Source organism: Lytechinus pictus, chromosome 9 (genome assembly GCF_037042905.1).
Source record: "Lytechinus pictus isolate F3 Inbred chromosome 9, Lp3.0, whole genome shotgun sequence".
In the NCBI taxonomy this organism is placed as follows: Eukaryota; Metazoa; Echinodermata; class Echinoidea; order Temnopleuroida; family Toxopneustidae; genus Lytechinus; species Lytechinus pictus.
In genome coordinates this window covers 3,911,654-3,930,917 of record NC_087253.1, presented here as the reverse complement: position 1 = coordinate 3,930,917, position 19,264 = coordinate 3,911,654, and the positions used below count along the sequence as shown (strand labels likewise).

The following is a 19,264-nucleotide window of genomic DNA, read 5'->3' as shown; positions in this document are numbered from 1 at the left end:
GCGGTACTACCGCAGTATAGGTACCGCGGTACTACCGCAGTACAGGTACTGCGGTACTACCGCAGTACCTGTACTGCGGTACTACTGCAGTACTACCGCAGTATAGGTACCGCGGTACTACCGCAGTACAGGTACTGCGGTACTACCGCAGTAGTACCGACCAATTTACCACGAGTACTACCGCAGTACTTGTACTGCGGTAGTACTGCGGTACTTGTACCGCAGTACTACCGCAGTACTTTTTTACAAGGGATGTTATAAAAATGAAGCCCAGAAGAATTGCCTCAAAATATCATTATTCATTGTTGCAAAAAAGTGACACATAAAGTAACCAGATACTCCATCATTATTTCAGCCCATACACTATAACGTGGAGTCTGCACAAAATTGATTTCTATTCCTCCTGTGAGTGTTTTTTCATCCATTCGAACATAAATCAAGGTTCAGGATTTTTAAAAATAAGTAATGTTAGCCTACGCCTTTAATGCTTTGGTCACATCCCCTACGTGTGAGATGCTGAATTTTCTAGAAAATCATTGCCACCCTCTAACTGGTCCTTACTTTTCATCTGACATTCACGGTGGCTTTTAGACATGTCCCCCAAACCGCTGCGCATGGCTAAGTTTTCTTACAAATTTTAAAATATGTAAGCGATACGCATGGTCATCGTACCTCTTGCAGAACTCTGTAATGTCAACCAATGCCTTTATATTACAATTTCTAAGAGTGATATGACATTCTTGGAGACATCCATTAGCCACTGAGGATTCAAGATTGTTGATCATGTCCAAGGTCTTTATATTACCCTTTCTTTAGGGTCAAAGATCAATATGACCTGCTTGAAGACATCGATAAGCCACTGAGAATTCAAGATGACTATGTCTCTAAGGATAGAATCTTGATCACCAATGCCCTAGGTCTTTATATTACCCTTTCTTTAGGTTCTAAGATCGATATGACCTGCTTGAAGACATCAATTAGCCACTGAGGATTCAAGATGACTATGTCTCTAAGGAGAGAATCTTGATCGTCGATACCAAAGGTCTTTATTACTCACCCTTTCTTTAGGGTCCAAGATCGATATGACCTGCTTGAAGACATCGATTAGCCACTGAGGATTCAAGATGACAATGTCCCTAAGGACGGATTCTTGGTCATCAATGCCTCCATAGTAAACTATGTAACCCAGATCATGGTAGAATGTTAACATGGTGAGAAGCTCACGCTCGGATTCCATCCCGACGGGACGCGTCAGTTCCTTGGTCTGGAAGAATAAAAATCATGGATCATAAAACCACCGCAGAAACAACTGACTGCCTGATGATTTTTTTGAACTATATCATTAAAAAGTGATGGTATTACTAGATTATAATAGCAATATTATGTATATGTTCAGTGGGTGATTCTCAAATTCGTAAAGGGAGTTTATGTCCCAGCCTGCATCTACCACTGGGGTAGAGTTTTTTTTTCTCTTGTGCTAGAAAATAGATTACAACAAAAAGAATATTTGTTATATTATCTAATGTATAAAAGCTCAATTGCAAACTAAATCTACGCGTACATGTAATATGTACATATATAATAAATTATGATAGTGTTCTCTTTTTCTCCATAAAACTATGAAAACTTTTTTATTGTCATGAGAGCATGACTTGCATGGATTATATATCATATCTTAAATAATTTGTATCACGCAATGTGTTTTCTTTTACCCTAAACTGTATTACACATGCCAATTTTGTTTAATAATGGGAATTTACCTGGTCTAAAGACATATAATTGATTTTATCTGCTCCTAGTGCTTCTTCAAATAAAAGCCATCTGAGTGGGATCTCTTCTCCCATGTAAGGTTCGTCCATCGCAACCTTCTCGATATGCCTCCTTAATGCAATCAGCTGCAAAACAAATACACATTATTACACACCTTTAATCTTCAGCCAGGTTGACGGTATAAATTATCTCCTGTTTGTTCCAGAAATACAGAAAAATATCTGTCTGTTGCTACATTTTAGTAAGGCTTCACGCCTGAAAGGAGTTGATGTCAGCTCTTTTGGTCACTTTTAAGATGGAAATATACAAAGTACAGTTGTAGTAAGTACAAATTCATGTAAATACAATGCAGATATCAATAACTGCAGGTTAAATTATCCATTACTATTAATGAAAGGTTACAATAAAATGACAAGAACATAGCATACATAAAGCATATCTTTAAAAAAGATGTCTCTAATGCTGGAATCTCCTGGCTGTATTTCTGAGATTTCTCAGACCAGCCTCCAGCGCATTAAGCCTTTTTCAACAGCATAATACTTGGTGACCACATGGCATTCAATTGCTTTCCTTGATAGTGACACAACACTTACACCCACCGCTATTGGTAAAGTCTCCAGGTTTATGCCGAGACTTAGTTGATCTAGTGATAATATATATACATGTACCTCTTCATCTTTATCCTCTAAGCTGTTCTCAATGGCATAGTACTTGGGGACAACATGGCATTCAAAAGGCTTTTTCTTGATAGTCTTCCGGATCTTCTCAAAAGCAGCATCAATCTGGAAGGAAAAATGAAAAATAACGGAAAAGTGATCGGTAATGCGATGCTGGGCACTGTTGGATAAAAGTTACTATTATAGTAGCTCTGCCATCCAACAGTAACTGCCATGGTAAGAATGCTAATCAGCCAATCAGGATCAAGGATTCCATGCAAGTTGCCATTTGGTGGCAGAGTTACTATAATGGTAACTATTATGCAACAGGGCCCAGGTCAGTAACACAATTACTTATTATGTTTTTTTCTTTGCCATGAAAACCTCCTCTTCATCTTTAACCTCAAGCTGTTCTCAATGGCATAGTACTTGGGGACACCATGGCATTCAAAAGGCTCTTGAAGAGGAGGCGATAGCTCAGTCGGTAGAGCGGGGGTTTCGGATTCCGGTGACCCGGGTTCGATTCCCAAGTGGTGCGCTAGTGCCCTTTCGTAAGGCATTTATCCTCATTACCAGGTCCCTCGGAGAGGACCTGAAGCCGTTGGTCCCCTGGTTGCTTGCTCACAGGCATTCGTGCTTTCTACATGAGGAAATCCTTACGTTTAAAAATTGAAACATTGAGATTGGAATAAAGGAGAATTCCAGCCCTATCAAAGAAAGTAAACAAGTTCCTCAGGGGCACTTCTCTTCCTCCGAACAGAAACCGCCTCAACCCAACGCAGATAATCGGATAGGTACTCTTGTACACATTTTGAAGGCATGAATGGTTCATCTCTCTCGCTCGCTCTCTCCCTCCATCTCTTTGCAATCTCTCTCTATCTCTCCCTCTCTCACACACATACATACATAACTTTTATCTCTTCGTCTCTCTCCTAGTCCCTCTGCCTCCGTCAAAATAAAACCATAAAATCACACCAAACATTAACGATGCTGTAATAGTGGTCTAGGAATTAGACTGGTGAAAGATGACTACAGAAGTATGCAACTCCGTGAAACATTGAGATCCGAGTTTTGAGGAGAAACTCGGAACCCAATGAGTCAATATGCGTTCGTTTGTACGGACATGAGAAAAGAGTTTGTCGAGAAAAGGAGACTGAATAAATTATCTTGGCTTTTACTCGGTCCTTTTCAGCCGTTCAAAGTGACATCTGGGGTAACTATGAATTTAAGAAATCTTTTTGATAAAATGAAGATGAATGAGATAGCATGAAAATAAATCATAAATGTCCAGAAATTCAAGCCAGTCAGAATTAATTCGCTCCTGAGGTCAAATTTCAAGCCGCAGCCCAGCTCTGGTGATGGGCGAAGTACAGTGTTAACAATATATTTTCGGCAAATCCCCCGAGACGCGAGTCGATCGTTAGATTGTTCATTATTTCATTGCAATATCCCAACTTCTTCTGGTCCATGTTTCATGCTTCAAAGTTTATTTCGGGATATGAATTTTTCGTTGGCAACTTTACCATTGACAATTAATACAATTTTTGGCATGAAGACTTTCATTCACCATGCCGGGTGATTTCAGTATAGCAATTCAGTCACTGCTAAATGACTGCTTATTATCTGCAGTTATCCCTAGCGCTCGAGGTCATTCTTTGGTTTGTGGAGAGGACTAATATCGCGGGTGCAGCCTGATTCCATCACAATGTTTCAATCCCGAGTTTGAAAGTAAAAACTTGGAAAAATTCAAACGGGCCTGTCTCGTAATGAAACAGTCAGGTAAAAAAAACACCTTGGTATATCATCATACCTTCAGAAGTCACAAAGATGCATTTGCCATCTACCTTCAATGTACATACACGCAAGGTAATAACAAAATTAGCTGCCATTATAAGCCCTGTAATTTATAGGCTTGATGGGTTAACAGAATGGTGAATTGCCATTCCTCTATTGCCAATTCGTCCATCATCACATGGTATACATTCCTTTAGTCTCATGCCATTCCGTCTATCAACATTTCGTCTTACAACCATTCAGTCCAATAATAATAATAATAATATGACAATTTTGTCTCATAACCAATGGGTCTAATATCCATTTTATTTTCATTCATTTCGCCCAATTAACACTTAGTCCAATTAGACCAAATGGTATATGGACTAAATGGCTATTGGACAAACTGGTTATTACGGTAGACGAAATGGTGTGTGGATGAGATGGCAATTTAATTAGACAATATGGATACTGGAAGAAGTGATTGTAGACCAAATGATAGTAGACAAGTTGGTTATTGGACAAATTGGCATCACACCAATTGAAAATACACCAAACAGAATTGCTATTGTCTTATAAACGCAAACGAAAATCATGAAGAGTTACCTTCTTATTTTTCTCTTTTGCGTCCCCTGTCACACTCGCTCTATGCGTTCCGACGATGAATATGGGCGGAGATTTCTGGCTGGTTTTGGATGCATTCTTATCCACGACTGACGAGGGCGCCACGGCATGGGCAAAGATGGAGCACAGCCAGAAGTTGATGAATTCAAGGCACGTCAGCTCTGCCTTGGCACCTCCTTTAGCCTGTGTTGGTGGGTAATTAAAAACTATGAAACAGATGGAGAGGATCCTAATCGAATGATTGGTCGAAAGCAGTCATGTGACCAGGAATATGTTTTTTTACTAACGCCCAATTTCACTTATGACTAGTGAAAGAAGGAAATATAAGTATTATCATCAGTCGTGGTTTTGAGATGAAGGTACATGTCGCTTGCTAAATAACAAGGATCCACATTTTCCTTTTAAAATATTTTTTCATATAAAACGATAATTGACAGCATTTTCTTCAGGGATTAGTAGCCATACTTGATACTTTATAAAAAAAAAACAGAGCCCCAGAAGTCTTACAAAATATAACAGAAGTAAAGATGAACATGTCCTGCTGAGTGCTCCAATATTGACATCAGCATCTTTTGTAGATTGCTGAATTTCCAAAAAATACTAATCGCTACAACTCTTGAATTGGAAAATTGATGGAATTAACAAGATCAATTTTAATCCATTCAAAGAGGCATAATGGTGCTTTTGATACTTAATAATTCTCAATTCTGTTTCTATATCATCAGGGATGTAAACTAAAATGCAGCAATAAATTGTGAATTTGAAGAATAAGACTAGAAACATGACTACTCAAATGGGGAAAGCATTATTTTTCAGAGAAGTGTTATAAAGTGAAAAAAAAAAAATAAACAAATACCATTTCATAATAGTCATCTCTGGACTCTGGAGGGACGACTGAATCCAAACTTCTACTCAGATCGAAGACGACTACGTAGATGGCTCGCCAAGTCAGGAAAACCTTATATACAAAGGAATATCGTAAAAAAGAATTCAATAATAATAATATTCCTCATTTATATAGCGCTTAATACATCGGAACGACGTCTCTATTCCAACAAGAGTTTCAAGACTCAATTACTAGGCATACTACATATAGGCTTTCACATCCTACCAGGTACCCATTTAACACCTGAGTGGAGAGTGGCAAAGTGTGGATTAACGCCTTGCCAAAGTACGCTAGGCCATGGTGGGATTCGAACACACGACCCTCTGATTACAAGGCGAGAGTCAGAACCGCAACACCACAACGCTTCAATAAGTGTTTGGCACATTATCAAATCGGAAAATAGCAATAAAAACTGACATACTGAAGCTTTTCAACATATGCACTCATCGGAGTAAAATCGCATGAATGAGCAGAATGCTAGAACGAAACAATACATAATAGATTAAAAAAAGACAATGGATGCTAAATGATGAGCTGTGATTGGCTGTCAAGGTAAACAACTTAGGCTAAGTAAACAGCCATTAAAAGAAAAATTGGTAGTTATTCATTTCAATATATTGTTCACTTATGTATCAAATGTGTGGGAAAGAAAAAGAGAGGTGTGTGTGTGTGAGGGTGTGTATCAAAGTCAATATTGGGCCTCAAAACGATAAGTCTGGCAATTAACTGTAAATTTGTCCCTAATTGCTGGTCTACTTCTCACAACAAGAATTAAAAGGCAATATGCTGCGGTTACAACCGATATATCAATTGCAAAAGAAATGCAAAATAAGTTGGAATTAAGTATATTCCTGCAACACCCCGATTACAGGTGTATTGGGGGAGGAATGAACATTTCTTTCAGAGGAGGGGGGAGGAGATAAATAGAAAAAGTGAAAGAAAAAGTGCAATCCGATTAGAGACCATAGAAAGAATAGGTAAATTGCCACTTGGTCTACAACCACTTTCTATACGGAACTTTCCGTTTGGTCTCCTAGTTCAGTGTAGTAGGTTTAACAGTACACCATGTATCTTTCTTGGGCAATGGTTGGTCCTGCATGACCACCCAAACTTGGGTGGTCCTTTTCAGTTCCAACACTTGCCCAAGAAAGATTGGTGTACCGTGAAACCTCCTATACTACTCTTCTTCACCATGGAAACCTTCAGAAGTTACGTCTCCTTGTTCATCGACAAACAGTTTGGTCCAATAACCATTTGGTCTAATTGCCAATTAGCCCAATGGCTACTTTCCAGTTAGGCTATATCCATTTCGTCTAATATCCACGTGGTCTAACGCTACTGAGTCCATTACGAAACCAGCAGCTACCAGGTGGAAATTAGACCATCATAGATGAAATAACAATAGACCAAGACCATGTGATGTTCGGTCCAAATGATAATTAGACTAAAGTGATAGAAGGCAAAGTGGGTTCAGCCATGATGGTGTTACATAATCTGAGAATTAGACGATCGGCTTGAAGACCAAATGGATACAACCTAATAAAAGGCGTCAGAAGTTGTAAGAAGATGAAGTTTTTGTGCTAGCTCCAGCACTAATGTTGGAAAGTTTTTTTTCCTTGATACAGACAATTTTGTTAATTCTTAGAAAGAAGGTAGAGTAATTATATTTCACCTGGTGGGTCGTGTAGTATATGTCGTGTCCAGCAAAGTCCCATATACTTAGCGAGACACCATCGTCTTTACCACCGTCAGTACTGTCTGTTCCAACCTCCTAAAACATAATAAAAAAGAATACAATCCACATGAATAACACACAGACCTTTCCGTTTGGGTGCTGTTTTAATGGTAATTTCTCACTGGGAAGGGGGGGGGGGGCTTCAGTTGTGCCTGAAAAAAAGATAATTTCTGCATTGACATATCACCATACCTGGCTCAATGAATACTCCACTGGCAGCACTCCCCCCCCCCCCCTGCTACGGTCGTCATAAGCTAGAGTTGATAATAGCACACTGATCAGAACTTATTTAGCATGTAGAGTACAAATGATTTTTAGGATGAATCTTCTACCACAGTCAATGTCCAGTTGCCTTCACTCTTTGCCTGCCACAGATGGAATCACTCCTGCGCCACATTTATTTCAAGGTGCAACCTTAAATGGGTTTTGCATGGACCATGTCAATTCAGCTCAGAATAGCTTTTGATTGGTTTATTGTATAGAGAAAAGCTTTGTGTGTACAATGCGATGGACGCATCACTATTGTGTATGTGTGTATGAACAATAGACTTAATGTACTATGTGTGTATTGTGAATAGATTGTGACTTGAGTCAAACTTGGCAGTCTGCTCTACTGTATGTGACTGTAGTCGAACAAAGCGGGCAAAGAGTTAATAATGCTGACTAAAAATAAATGCTTTGTGTTACAATTCCCTATCTCTTCACTTTCCCTTTTCTGTGAGATGGGTTAATGATATTGTGATGTACTTTTCAAGGCATGCTGGGGCACGAGGTTCCAACCCTCCCTCACTGCTTGAAAAGTTTGCCTCGTAACTATGTTGCGAGAGAGGAAATGGAGGATGAGGAGAAAACAAGAGGGGCAGAAGTAGAGAAGCATAGTAGGGGGGGGGTTGTAGACGGAGGAAAAAGACTGAGACAAACAGAGAGAGGGGAAAGAGAGGAAGAAAAAAAAAAAAAAAAAGGAAGTCCATTTTTTATGAAAAAAACTTATTGTCCCCTCTACTCTTTACCTTCATGCGAAGCTGCTCCTTCAACATTTTTTCCACCAAGCTAGCGATTTGATTTGGCATATTAGTACTAACATCCTCCATTCCAGCCGTGGGCGCCTCCACGTCATCCGAGATAAATGCAGCTACAAATGTAAAGGAAATTGATAAAACATAGGCATACGTAGGGAACTCGTTACTATATAAACATCAAACATTATAGAAAAACATATTTATTTTGAGGTCTAGAGATATATCCCTTTTCTAATGTCAAATTAGCAACAATTATTGCCTTTTCACAGAGGTATAAATTAATGATTGAAAATGATTATTATGACACTTTGCATGGAAAAAATAATTGCTGTACATTATTGATTATATTATATTCTGAGTGTTTTTTGCATGTCAATAGCAAATCTCAATTGTATGATAATACACAAGAAGCTGGTCTGTACTTAGAGAGGGAGAAGATGTCAAAAGAAACTAATATATATATATATCTGAAAATTAGAATTACTATTATTATCATTTTATTTATTAAAATTATCATAATGAATTATTAACTATCATCATTATTGTACTTATCATTATCATCTTCATTATAAATATCATTATCAATCATCATTATTGTTATTATTATATTCAAAATTGTAATCAATATCATTGAAATATAATCATAATTAATCAAAATTATAAGAACCTCTATTAATAATATCGTCTTTCCCACATAAGCACAACAATGTTTGTAATTATGAAGATTATTATCACTTATCAAACTTATGATTATCTATATTATCAATATATGTCTTTACCCCTACTATTAATAATATTTGAACTGCTGCGTTGGCTCAGTTGGAAGAGCGTCCATCTCACAACCGGGAGGTCGGGAGTTCAAACCCGGGCCTCGTCAGACCAAAAGACGTAAAAAGATGGGAGTAGCTGTTACCCTGTTTGGTGTTCAACAATACAAGTGATAAAGCCTTGTCAATCTGGTGCTGCTCAGTGGCTGCCGGGCCCACGATCAATTTGGCAAAATGAATTTTTGGAATACATTTATTCTCAGATTTTTATTTTGAACAATGAAATATGGATTTCTGATTTTTTGTCAATTTCATGATCACCGTCATCATGCGTATTATAACAATTATTCTTCAATGATGATAAAATATGCACAAACCTGCTTCTTGTGGATTCAAGCCTCTGCCATCTGTTGCATCAATTTGAGGTCCCAAACTCTCTTGATCCTGTACACAAAATACATTAAGGGGGTACTGCCAATGATGTGAAAGCTCAATTTTGTTTAAAAAAAAAATACAATAAAAAAATAAGAATATGCAAAAATTTATATTTGCATTTGATTTCCAAATCATAATCAGAAATCATAATTGTCATTTTTACATTGGTTTTTGGAAAAAAAAATTAATTCCTCTGTTTTTCTCTCATTGTTCTGCTTTGACCAAGCCCCGTTTGATGTTTGAATTGACTTCCCACGGAATGAGGGAACTTTTTTTTTTCTGGCACAAACTGTTTAAATCATAAATTATACATGCATTTACCTGTGGTGGAGTTACAATCAGTCTCTTTGCTATTTCATCAGCAAGGGCTTTACTGTATTCACCCTCTGTAGAAATAAATAATGAAATGATAATATGATCAGAATAACTATTCAAATATACTACTACTAAATGGTAACGCAACGGTAAATAATTACAGACTATGATATGTGTGAATAAAGATTATGATGAATATAATAATGATATAAAGAAAAAAATCATAATAATGATGATAATAACAATAACGATAATAATAATAGTAACAATAATAATAATGATCGTAACAATAATTATGAGAACTAACAAAAATATACGAATATAGCAGTAATATACTTCTATAAGAACAGCACCACCAAAAACAGAAACACGCGATTGTGCTACTCAGCATGACCACAAAATATCTTAAATTCTAACATAATTTTTTTCTTTACATCATTTCATGACAAAAACATTTTCTTAAACAAATTTTCACCAGTTTTGGAAAATAACACTTGGTGAATGGGTATGCTATTGTGGTTTATTTTCAATTAGCCTAATGCCAATTCGTCTAATTACCAACTCATCTACTAGCATTTGGTCTACCATCAGTTTGTCCACTATCCAAATGGTCTAATTACTATTTTGTCCATTCATCATTTCATCTGATAACCAGTTGGTCCAATAGCCACTTAGTCCATACACTATTTGGTCTTATTGGATTAAGTGTTAATTGGGCAAAATCAATGAAATTAAAATGGATATTTGACCAACTGGTTATGAGACGAAATGGTCACAGACGAATATTTGATTACTCAAAGTGATTATTGAACCAAATGGTTGTTAGACGAAATGGCATTAGACTAAATAAAGGTAGACTTTGTGATGAAAAAGACGAGTTTACAATAGACGAATCAGCAATTTGCCGCGATTGTCACTTATAAATGTGTTAGACAAATACTATGAGAATACTACTGAATTAGATTTCTTGATTTTACAAGGATAAGAAGATAAAAACATACCTTTAGCATCTTCATTTTCATGCCCTTTCTTGTGAATAGACCAAAGTTTTCCTCCTGCTTTTGCGACCTGGATGTTTATTTCACAAGCGTTTGTCGTCTCGACGCCATCGGTAATCGCTTCATTCTTATCAAACCTGTAGCAGAATATGCATAGCAATACAAATTATAAAATGTCTGATAATGTACAGGCCTGCATGTTCATACAACATAAACTGAAATGAACTAGAACTATCACTGAAGGTGATTAATACCCCCGCCATACGCCGTTGCCATGGCAACAGTTTCCAACACATGAAAAAAATATGTCTTGCCTAGTATTAACCCAAGACCAATGTGTGAGCTAAAATATCATGAGAATTGGTTAAAAAAAGATAAAGTAGTTCAAACCGTACGATTTTTGCCTAATTTTTTGACATATAATATGTTGTTACCATGGCAACACAATTCCCAACATGAGGAAAACTATGTCCTGTATATATTTACCACAAGACCAATGTGTGAGCAAAATTTCAAGAGAATTGATAAAAACTGATGAAGAAACAAGAACCTCAATATTTTTTAAAACTAATTTGGGGCATATACTACATTGTTACCATGTCAACTTGTTTCCCAACAAACACAAAATATGTGTCTTGGACATCTTTACCTCGAAAGCAATGGGCCAAATCTCATGAGAATTGGTTGAAAATTGATGAAGTAATTCAAACCGCAAGATTTTCACACTTTAAACAATTTAAACAATGTCGTTACCATGGCAATATTATTTCTGACACACACATTGTATAGGCCTATGTCTTGCACATCTTTACCTCAAGACCAATATGTGTGCCAAATTTCATGAGAATTGGTTAAAAACTGAGGAAGTAGTTCGAGCTGCAACATATTTACCTTATTTTTTGCCATAATAGCCATTACCATGGCAACACAATTTCCGACACATACAAAAAATATGTCTTGCACATCTTTACCCTCACACCATGTGTGCCGATCGAGTTTCATGAGAATTTGTTAAAATCTGAGGAAGTAGTTCGATGAGCAAGATTTGCAACAGACCGACCGGCCGCACGCTCGACCGTACACTGATTCCTTTATTAGAATATGATATTACATTGTAGAAATGATATTGATAATGGTAGTGATAATATTTTAGTAAAAGTAAAGGTAATAATAATAATTATAATATATAACAACAATAATAGTAAGAATACCACAAGACACAAATACCACAGGACAGTTCTGCAGGATTACCACAGTATAGTATCACAACGCCTTGAAACCAAAAGACAATTCTGCAGGATTACCATAGTAAAGTATCACAAGAAAGCGGCAGGCCGAGATCAATAATACCACACAAGCTATCAAAGAACAGTATCACAGGAATACCACAGGACAGTACAGCAGGAATATGTCCTGCGGCACAGTCCCTAGGTATTTCTGCATCACTGGTCTGTGGTTTCCTGTACACCTGTCATGTGGTACTGGCTGTATGATTCCTGTAGTACTGTCATATGATACTGTCTTGGGGTTCTGCCTTGTGGTACTGTCCTGCAGTACTGTCCTGTGGTACTGTCCTGTGGTAACGGCCTGCGGTATTCCTGTATTACTGTCATATGATACTGTCTTGGGGTTCTGCCTTGTGGTACTGTCCTGCAGTACTGTCCTGTGATACTGTCCTGTGGTACTGCCCTGTGGTAATGGCCTGTGGTATTCCTGTAGTACTGTCATGTGGTACAGTCCTGTAGAAATGGCCTGTGGTATTCCTGTAGTACTGTCCTGTGGTACTGTCCTGTGGAAATGGCCTGTAGTACTGTCCTGCAGTGCTGTCCTATGATACTTCTGTCATACGTGGTTATTACCACAGGAAGTATCACAGGACGCGGTCCTGTTGTACTCCTGTTGTACAGTTCTGTGGTACCGTCCCAAACTACATGCATGTAATGTCCTGTAGTACTTCCTTGTGGTAGTTCCTGTAGTACTTACTACAGGGTACTACAGGAATTTTTTTGTAAGGGTTCCCCCCCCCTTCAAACTTTGTTTGGCGGGGGTAGATCATGATATCATTATATTGTAGAAATGATATTGATAATAATGGTAGTGATAACATTTCAGTAATAGTAAAGGTAATAATAATGATAATTATTATCATTTTAATATAATAGAAACAATAATAGTAATAATAATGACAGGAATAGGAATAATAATAATAACAATACTCATCATCTTGTCAAAAAAATAATAATATAGATAATCTTTATCATTAGTATCATCATCGTCATCAAATGACTATAATCATGATAATAATGATGATGGTAATAAAATCTTTATTCCAGTGGAAGTTCAGGCAGTAAAACACTATCACCTAACTGAATAAAAAAAAAGGTAAATAATTGTCACTTCATCCTGTATTTATGTACCGAATTATAAGACTTCTAAAAGAAGTAGATATTTTGGCCAGTCTACTAGACATTACATTTTCAGATTTTTGCACCCTCTTTACCTCTTTTCATTTCATTATAACTATTCAATCAACTTTGATCCAATAACTCAACTCTAAACGACTCTAAATATTTTAAGTATTTTTGGAGGGAGGAAAGAGAGAAAGGGGGGAAGCGGGGAATAGGAGAGGGGGAAAGAGAGGAAGAGGAGGGGGGAAAGAGGATGCAGGGCTGGAGGAAAAAGAAAAAGAAGAGGCGGAGAGACAATTTAACTTACCCTTGACCTGTCAGAGTTTTCTTTAAACTTGTCTTCCCGACACGCTCTTGTCCCACAAGCATTAGACGGGTTCGGAACACTTTCTTCGTGCCAGCTTGGGCCGCTTCGGCATATGCTCGGCGAGCTCTCGGGCCCCGAGCGAGGATCTCCGGCGGTGCCGAAAGACCGCCGAAAGAAACATCTTCCCCGCTAATCCCTGATTCGGGTTCGGGAGGAGCGGGTTCGTAGCTTGGGATGTTGTCACCTCCCTCGTAATTACCAGCATCATCTTAATCGAATTCGAGAGAAAAACAAGAGCACAATATCCCTGTTAGGTATTATTAACCTGGGTCCTGTAACACAAAGGTCAGCGATTAATCGTACTCTCAATTTTTATGTTTGATTGTACATGGTATTAAATGGAAGCAAACGTAGGAAAATGCTCTACGTTCATTGCTAAGCTTTGTGTTACGGCCCCCTGGTAAAAAAAAATCTTCATAACTGAAAACAGATCAATCTGTGAGAAACGCAAGAAGGATATTTTAACACATTTTGATGGCCACTTTTAAATTCACTCTTGGTCACGTCTGTCCCGCCTAAAATGGGGGGGGGGGGGGTACATCCTGACGATAAGTTGGTTATAATATAAAAAGAAAACTTATAGAAAGATATTGGTGAAGGTTTGATAAAAATTCTGTCAAGGAACAACTAGAGTTATAAATTAAAAAAAAAATATTTTGTGACGTCACAGACGAGAAGCTCCTCCATACGCCGTGTGCTATAAATCCCCCTCCCCCAATTGCCGTGTTCCCCAAAATCAGGAATGGATGTTATTTGTGCGGGGAAAACATCATCAGACATATCATTATACATACAGCCTCTTATAAGCAAACTAATTCCATTTATCATGTTCGATTGAAAATCGGAATTCATAGAAATCATATTAAATAATATAGGGCGCTGCTCGCAAATGACGTCAAAAGGGGAAAACATAAAAAAATATTCAATTCTCTTTAATATTCTTAGATGGATTTTTATCAAACATTCACTAATCATTTTTCTCTGAGTATTCTGCTTTCATCAAAACCAACTCTGTGTATGCGTGAAATTTCCCTTAATGGCCGCTGCTTTAAGAGTCCAATGTGGTCATTACTGTTTACTCTCTTAAAATCTCTCTATTTGTTGTTCCTTTTTTTTTTTTGGGGGGGGGGGGGCTGTTTGGCTTAATTTTCTTTTGGGAAACTTCACGCTGGATCAGATAAATAGCAAATGCAAATCCCAATTAACTTACAGTTGCCACTAACACCTCGGTAGAGAGCTGCAGACAACAATATTTCATAATCCCCCCCCCCCATGAATACGGATCGACATGCTATTGCCTCGTATTTTCGTCATTACTATTATTATCCTTCTTATCATTGTTATTATTATGATTATTATTGTTATAATAAGAATTTACATCTGCAGATGTAACGATTGTAGATGGAATTCCATTGGCAATTATATTATAATTGCCAATGGACTACCATCTACAATTGCTCTGAGATCATAAACATCTCCAGAAGAGAATCAATAATAATAATAATAATAACAATAATAATCATAATAATAACAATGATAAGAAGGATAATAATAGTAATGACGAAAATACGAGGCAATAGCATGTCGATCCGTATTCATGGGGGGGGGGGGATTATGAAATATTGTTGTCTGCGAGGGAGTTATGTGGCTACTCGAAGTTCTAAATGCTGATTTATATTAATGACAGCTTTATTTCAATAACAAAATTATATTATATTATATTCATTTTATTTTTATTTCATATTATATTCATTATATATTATATTCATTATATATTATATTCACCCTGGACATTTTTTTTATTTCCCGATCCAGCTGATTTCAAAAGGAAAGGAATGGTTTAATTCAATAACCAAATAGTATAATGACGAGGGGGGGGGGGAATCAGTGGTCGTCTTGTCACCAGATAGGCTATCATGTGTGGAGCGTTGTGGCCCAGTGGATTAGTCTTCGGACTTTGACACAGAGGGTCGTGGGTTCGAATCCCAGCCATGGCAAGACATTTATCCACATTGTGCTGCACTCGACCCAGGTGAGGTAAATGGGTACCTGGCAGGAATTTATTCCTTGAAATGCCACCGCGTTGTAAAATGCTGCGGGGCTAAAGCCAGGGTAATAATATCCAATTAAGCACATAGAGACCCATTTGGCAGTGATATGCACTATATAAGCATGTTGGTATTATTATTATCATAATGATCATCTTATACACTCTCCATATCATGACGATCATACTTGTCATAATTATGATGAAACGGGTACGATTATGCTTAATCATAATTATGTTCTACGGTAAACACGGTAAATTTGGGATGATAATACAGGCTACCCCACCTGAATTAATCAAGCATAGGCGTTTGAGGATTGAGCCAGATTGGCAATAAATCCATGATACAAATACAAAATCTATAGCTTGATTACATATGATGTAGGCACTAAAAAGAAACAGAGCTTGTAAAAACATTGGGGATGTATAGCCCCTATCGCCAGGGATCGACACATTTGGATACCACATACATGTTCTCCGTTGCATCACACCATCTGTCAAAACGAAATAAACATAAAGGCGAAAACATAATCATGATAATGGGGAAAAGATAAACAGTGTTTTTCAACCACGCTTTAATATGTGAGTAAAAAGAAATATCAATATAATGATCTAATATTGATCAGGATATTTACCATTATAATCTCCGTAGTGCGCGACTGTAGACAGCTGGCGAAAAAGGGTGGGCAAATTTGAAGAGGGAGAATATGAATCGGTGAAACCTTTTGCGGTTTCAGTTTTCCCTTGGTGACTACCATCCTTGTTTCGCACTTCCTTTCCTTGTCCAGTTTTGACTGAGTTCTTTTCATTTCGCTTCATCAAGCTTCCATAGACGTTCTTGATCAGTCCTCCAACATTATCTTTCCACAAAGAGTCTTTCTTAAAAGATGACGCACCACCTTCATTGGCTCGGACACCAATGTAGTCACCAGCCATGGCCTTCTTGTTGCCTTTTGTCTTTCCCATTGATGGATTTAGTTTTGCTTTGGTTGCCGCAGTCTTAACCGATGACTCTGAAATTGCATTCTGAGATACGTCCATGCTGTCCAAACTGTCATCTAGGTCCGTATACGTTGTTCTATATCTTGTGGGCCCTATATCCGGTTCGTCATTCCCTTTAGGCCGCGATTGGGCCTTTGCAGTGGCTCTTTTCTGATCTTCTGCAGTCTTTGTCGATGACGGAGCATATCTAGCTCTTAGTCTGGTAGGCCCCATGTCTGGTTCATCTTCCCCGGGAGCTTCTCTTAATCTTGCGGGCCCTATATCTCTTTCGTCATCCCCTTTAGGACGCGACTGGGCCTTGAAGGTAGCCTTTTTCGGATCTCCTGCAGTCTTTGTCGTTCCTCTTTGTTTCGAACCATACTCGTCCAAAGGTTTATCAAGGTAGGATGATGGCGCATATTTCCCTCTTAGTCTGGTAGGTCCCATGTCTGACTCATCTTCCCCGGGTACTTCTCTTGGAGTGACCTTGGTGATCTTCTTTCGAACAACCGGGGAACCCGACTTCTTTGGTGATGCAGTCACATCCTTTGGCATGTCCTTCACCTGACTACGCTTTTCCAATGTCTTTATCCTCCTAGTGGTACCAATGTCTGCTTCATCGTCACTATCGTAACCCTCTTCGCGATCGTAAGCAAGATAATCGGGTTGAGTATTCGTCTTTTCCCAAACATCCGGTGCACTCGATGCTGGATAAGATTTCATTGTTTTGATCTCCCTACTACTTCTTTTGTGTTCACCCCTTACCAAGCCGCTTCCTGGCAATGACATTTTGCTCTTGGCCGGAATCTGGTCTTTTCGCCCTCCGGCCGGACTCTTGGATCTTTCTCGACTTTTAACCCCTTTATGAGGAACATTCGAATGCACTTTGGTCGAAGCATGAAAGACACCAATAGACGCGCCTAGGAGTTCGATAGCAGCGTACGTCTCAGCCAGCTTTGCAGTTTCCTTCGTATCCGACGAAGGCGGAGATACACGTCTTGAGTCATCCAATAAAGGACGTGGGCCATCCGTACTTGAGTGGGCTTTCTGCAAGTTCTCATCCTGTTCTAACCGAATTCCACTTCCATCCACTTCTACAAGCGGAGTACTGCGATTCGGTGCATCATTAACAGTAGCTCCTGGCCGATTTGATCTGGGTGTCTTCCTTTTCACCCTCATTTTCTTCATAGCGACAAGATCAATCATACATCTTTGACCAGATGATAGGAAATACAAAAAATACCTTCACGATGCAACCAAAGACTTTGAAGTGGCTCTAGAAGTATAATTCTGCAACACTCATCAGAATTTCTTAAAACAATGACAGTTAAGGCGTTGCGATTTCATGTGTGCATCCCCAAGTCAGTCCATAATGATCATATTCACAAAGTCATGAGGATATGCCGTTGAAGGCGAGTTCTATATAGGCACAGCTTAACCAGAATGTGGACACAACATAACATCCGAGCAGAAGCGAAACATATCCTGCTTTCAATTATCCACTTACGATTCTTTGCGAAACAGAAAGAATCTTGTCGTTCTTGCTCCGCGATTAATGTGTAAATGCATTGAATCACTTCCAATCGAATCTATATATAAGTATATACATAATTATCGGCTCAACAGTTCACATTGGTTGTTTGATGAAGAACATTCAGTCCGAAAAGAATTGTAAAACCGATATTGCAATACTAACACTTTTCTGTAAGGAACATTCAGCCTGTCTGAGTAGTTAGCCCTTTAGTGATATTGTGCGAGTTAAAACCTAAGATCGCGATTCTATAGAATTCGCATAATGGGGTTTCCTCAGCAAACACACCCTTTAACTGTGGAAGGGCGGATAGAAGATCCTCGAAGTGGCTATATCAACATAGTCAGACATACAAGGCGATAACAATTCGCAGGGACAAGCTCTGGTAACACAAGGTCTCGAAAAGAAGCGCGGATGTTTCAGATCCCGCGCGTTTCTCACTAGTTATTCAGAAAAAAAACATATACCGAAGATAATATCATAAAACTATGACATTCAGCAACATATCACGTTAACAGCAATCCACAAAAAAAAAAACGGTGACAAGTAGCTCGTGATCCTCACATTCTTCTTTCCAACACACGTAGCCTTAAGGGTAATTTTGAAAGAAATGCTAACTCCATCAATATCTCCATGTCCCGCCAAAAACAACTGATGTGTATAGCACGCTCGCATCGACATACATTGGGATGAACTGGTCCACACGATCGCAACGTATAAGGCAATCGTCGATCGACTGTGCAGCGTTCACTTTCTAATTCAGGAAATGCTGAAAAGTATTCTCGATAATGATTATATCCGGTCTTAGCCTAACCTGGATACACAGCCTGCTGCTAGTCTGCAGGCACAGACCCTGATTGAAACTTTGATCAACAAGTGTGTCTCCACGCAAAGACTAGCACATGCAAAACTTGCCGTTTCAATTCAGCGAGAGGGCCTTCGGTACACAAGG

General features: G+C 38.4%; 1 protein-coding gene across 1 annotated transcript; it reads right to left on the bottom strand.

Moving 5' to 3' along the window:
* Positions 1-271: 271 nt before the first annotated feature.
* LOC129267982 (uncharacterized) lies at positions 272-19,049 on the bottom strand. Its single transcript, XM_064104500.1, has 12 exons — positions 16,436-19,049; positions 13,694-13,961; positions 10,982-11,115; positions 9,987-10,051; positions 9,608-9,674; positions 8,455-8,576; positions 7,382-7,480; positions 5,680-5,781; positions 4,806-5,006; positions 2,439-2,552; positions 1,761-1,895; positions 272-1,264 (listed from the first exon to the last, which is right to left on the bottom strand). Exons 1-12 carry the CDS (start codon positions 17,985-17,987, stop codon positions 1,010-1,012), a joined length of 3,114 nt encoding a protein of 1,037 aa, XP_063960570.1. The 5' UTR covers positions 17,988-19,049; the 3' UTR covers positions 272-1,009.
* Between the last annotated feature and the right edge of the window lie 215 nt (positions 19,050-19,264).

Excerpts from the sequence above, each read along its gene's own strand:
- LOC129267982 (XM_064104500.1), bottom strand. The coding sequence starts at position 17,987 with ATGATTGATCTTGTCGCTATGAAGAAAATGAGGGTGAAAAGGAAGACA. Across the intron at positions 9,675-9,986 it reads TGATTGTAACTCCACCACAG|GATCAAGAGAGTTTGGGACC; the intron begins GTAAATGCATGT and ends TTTTGTGTACAG. Across the intron at positions 8,577-9,607 it reads CTTGAATCCACAAGAAGCAG|CTGCATTTATCTCGGATGAC; the intron begins GTTTGTGCATAT and ends TTACATTTGTAG.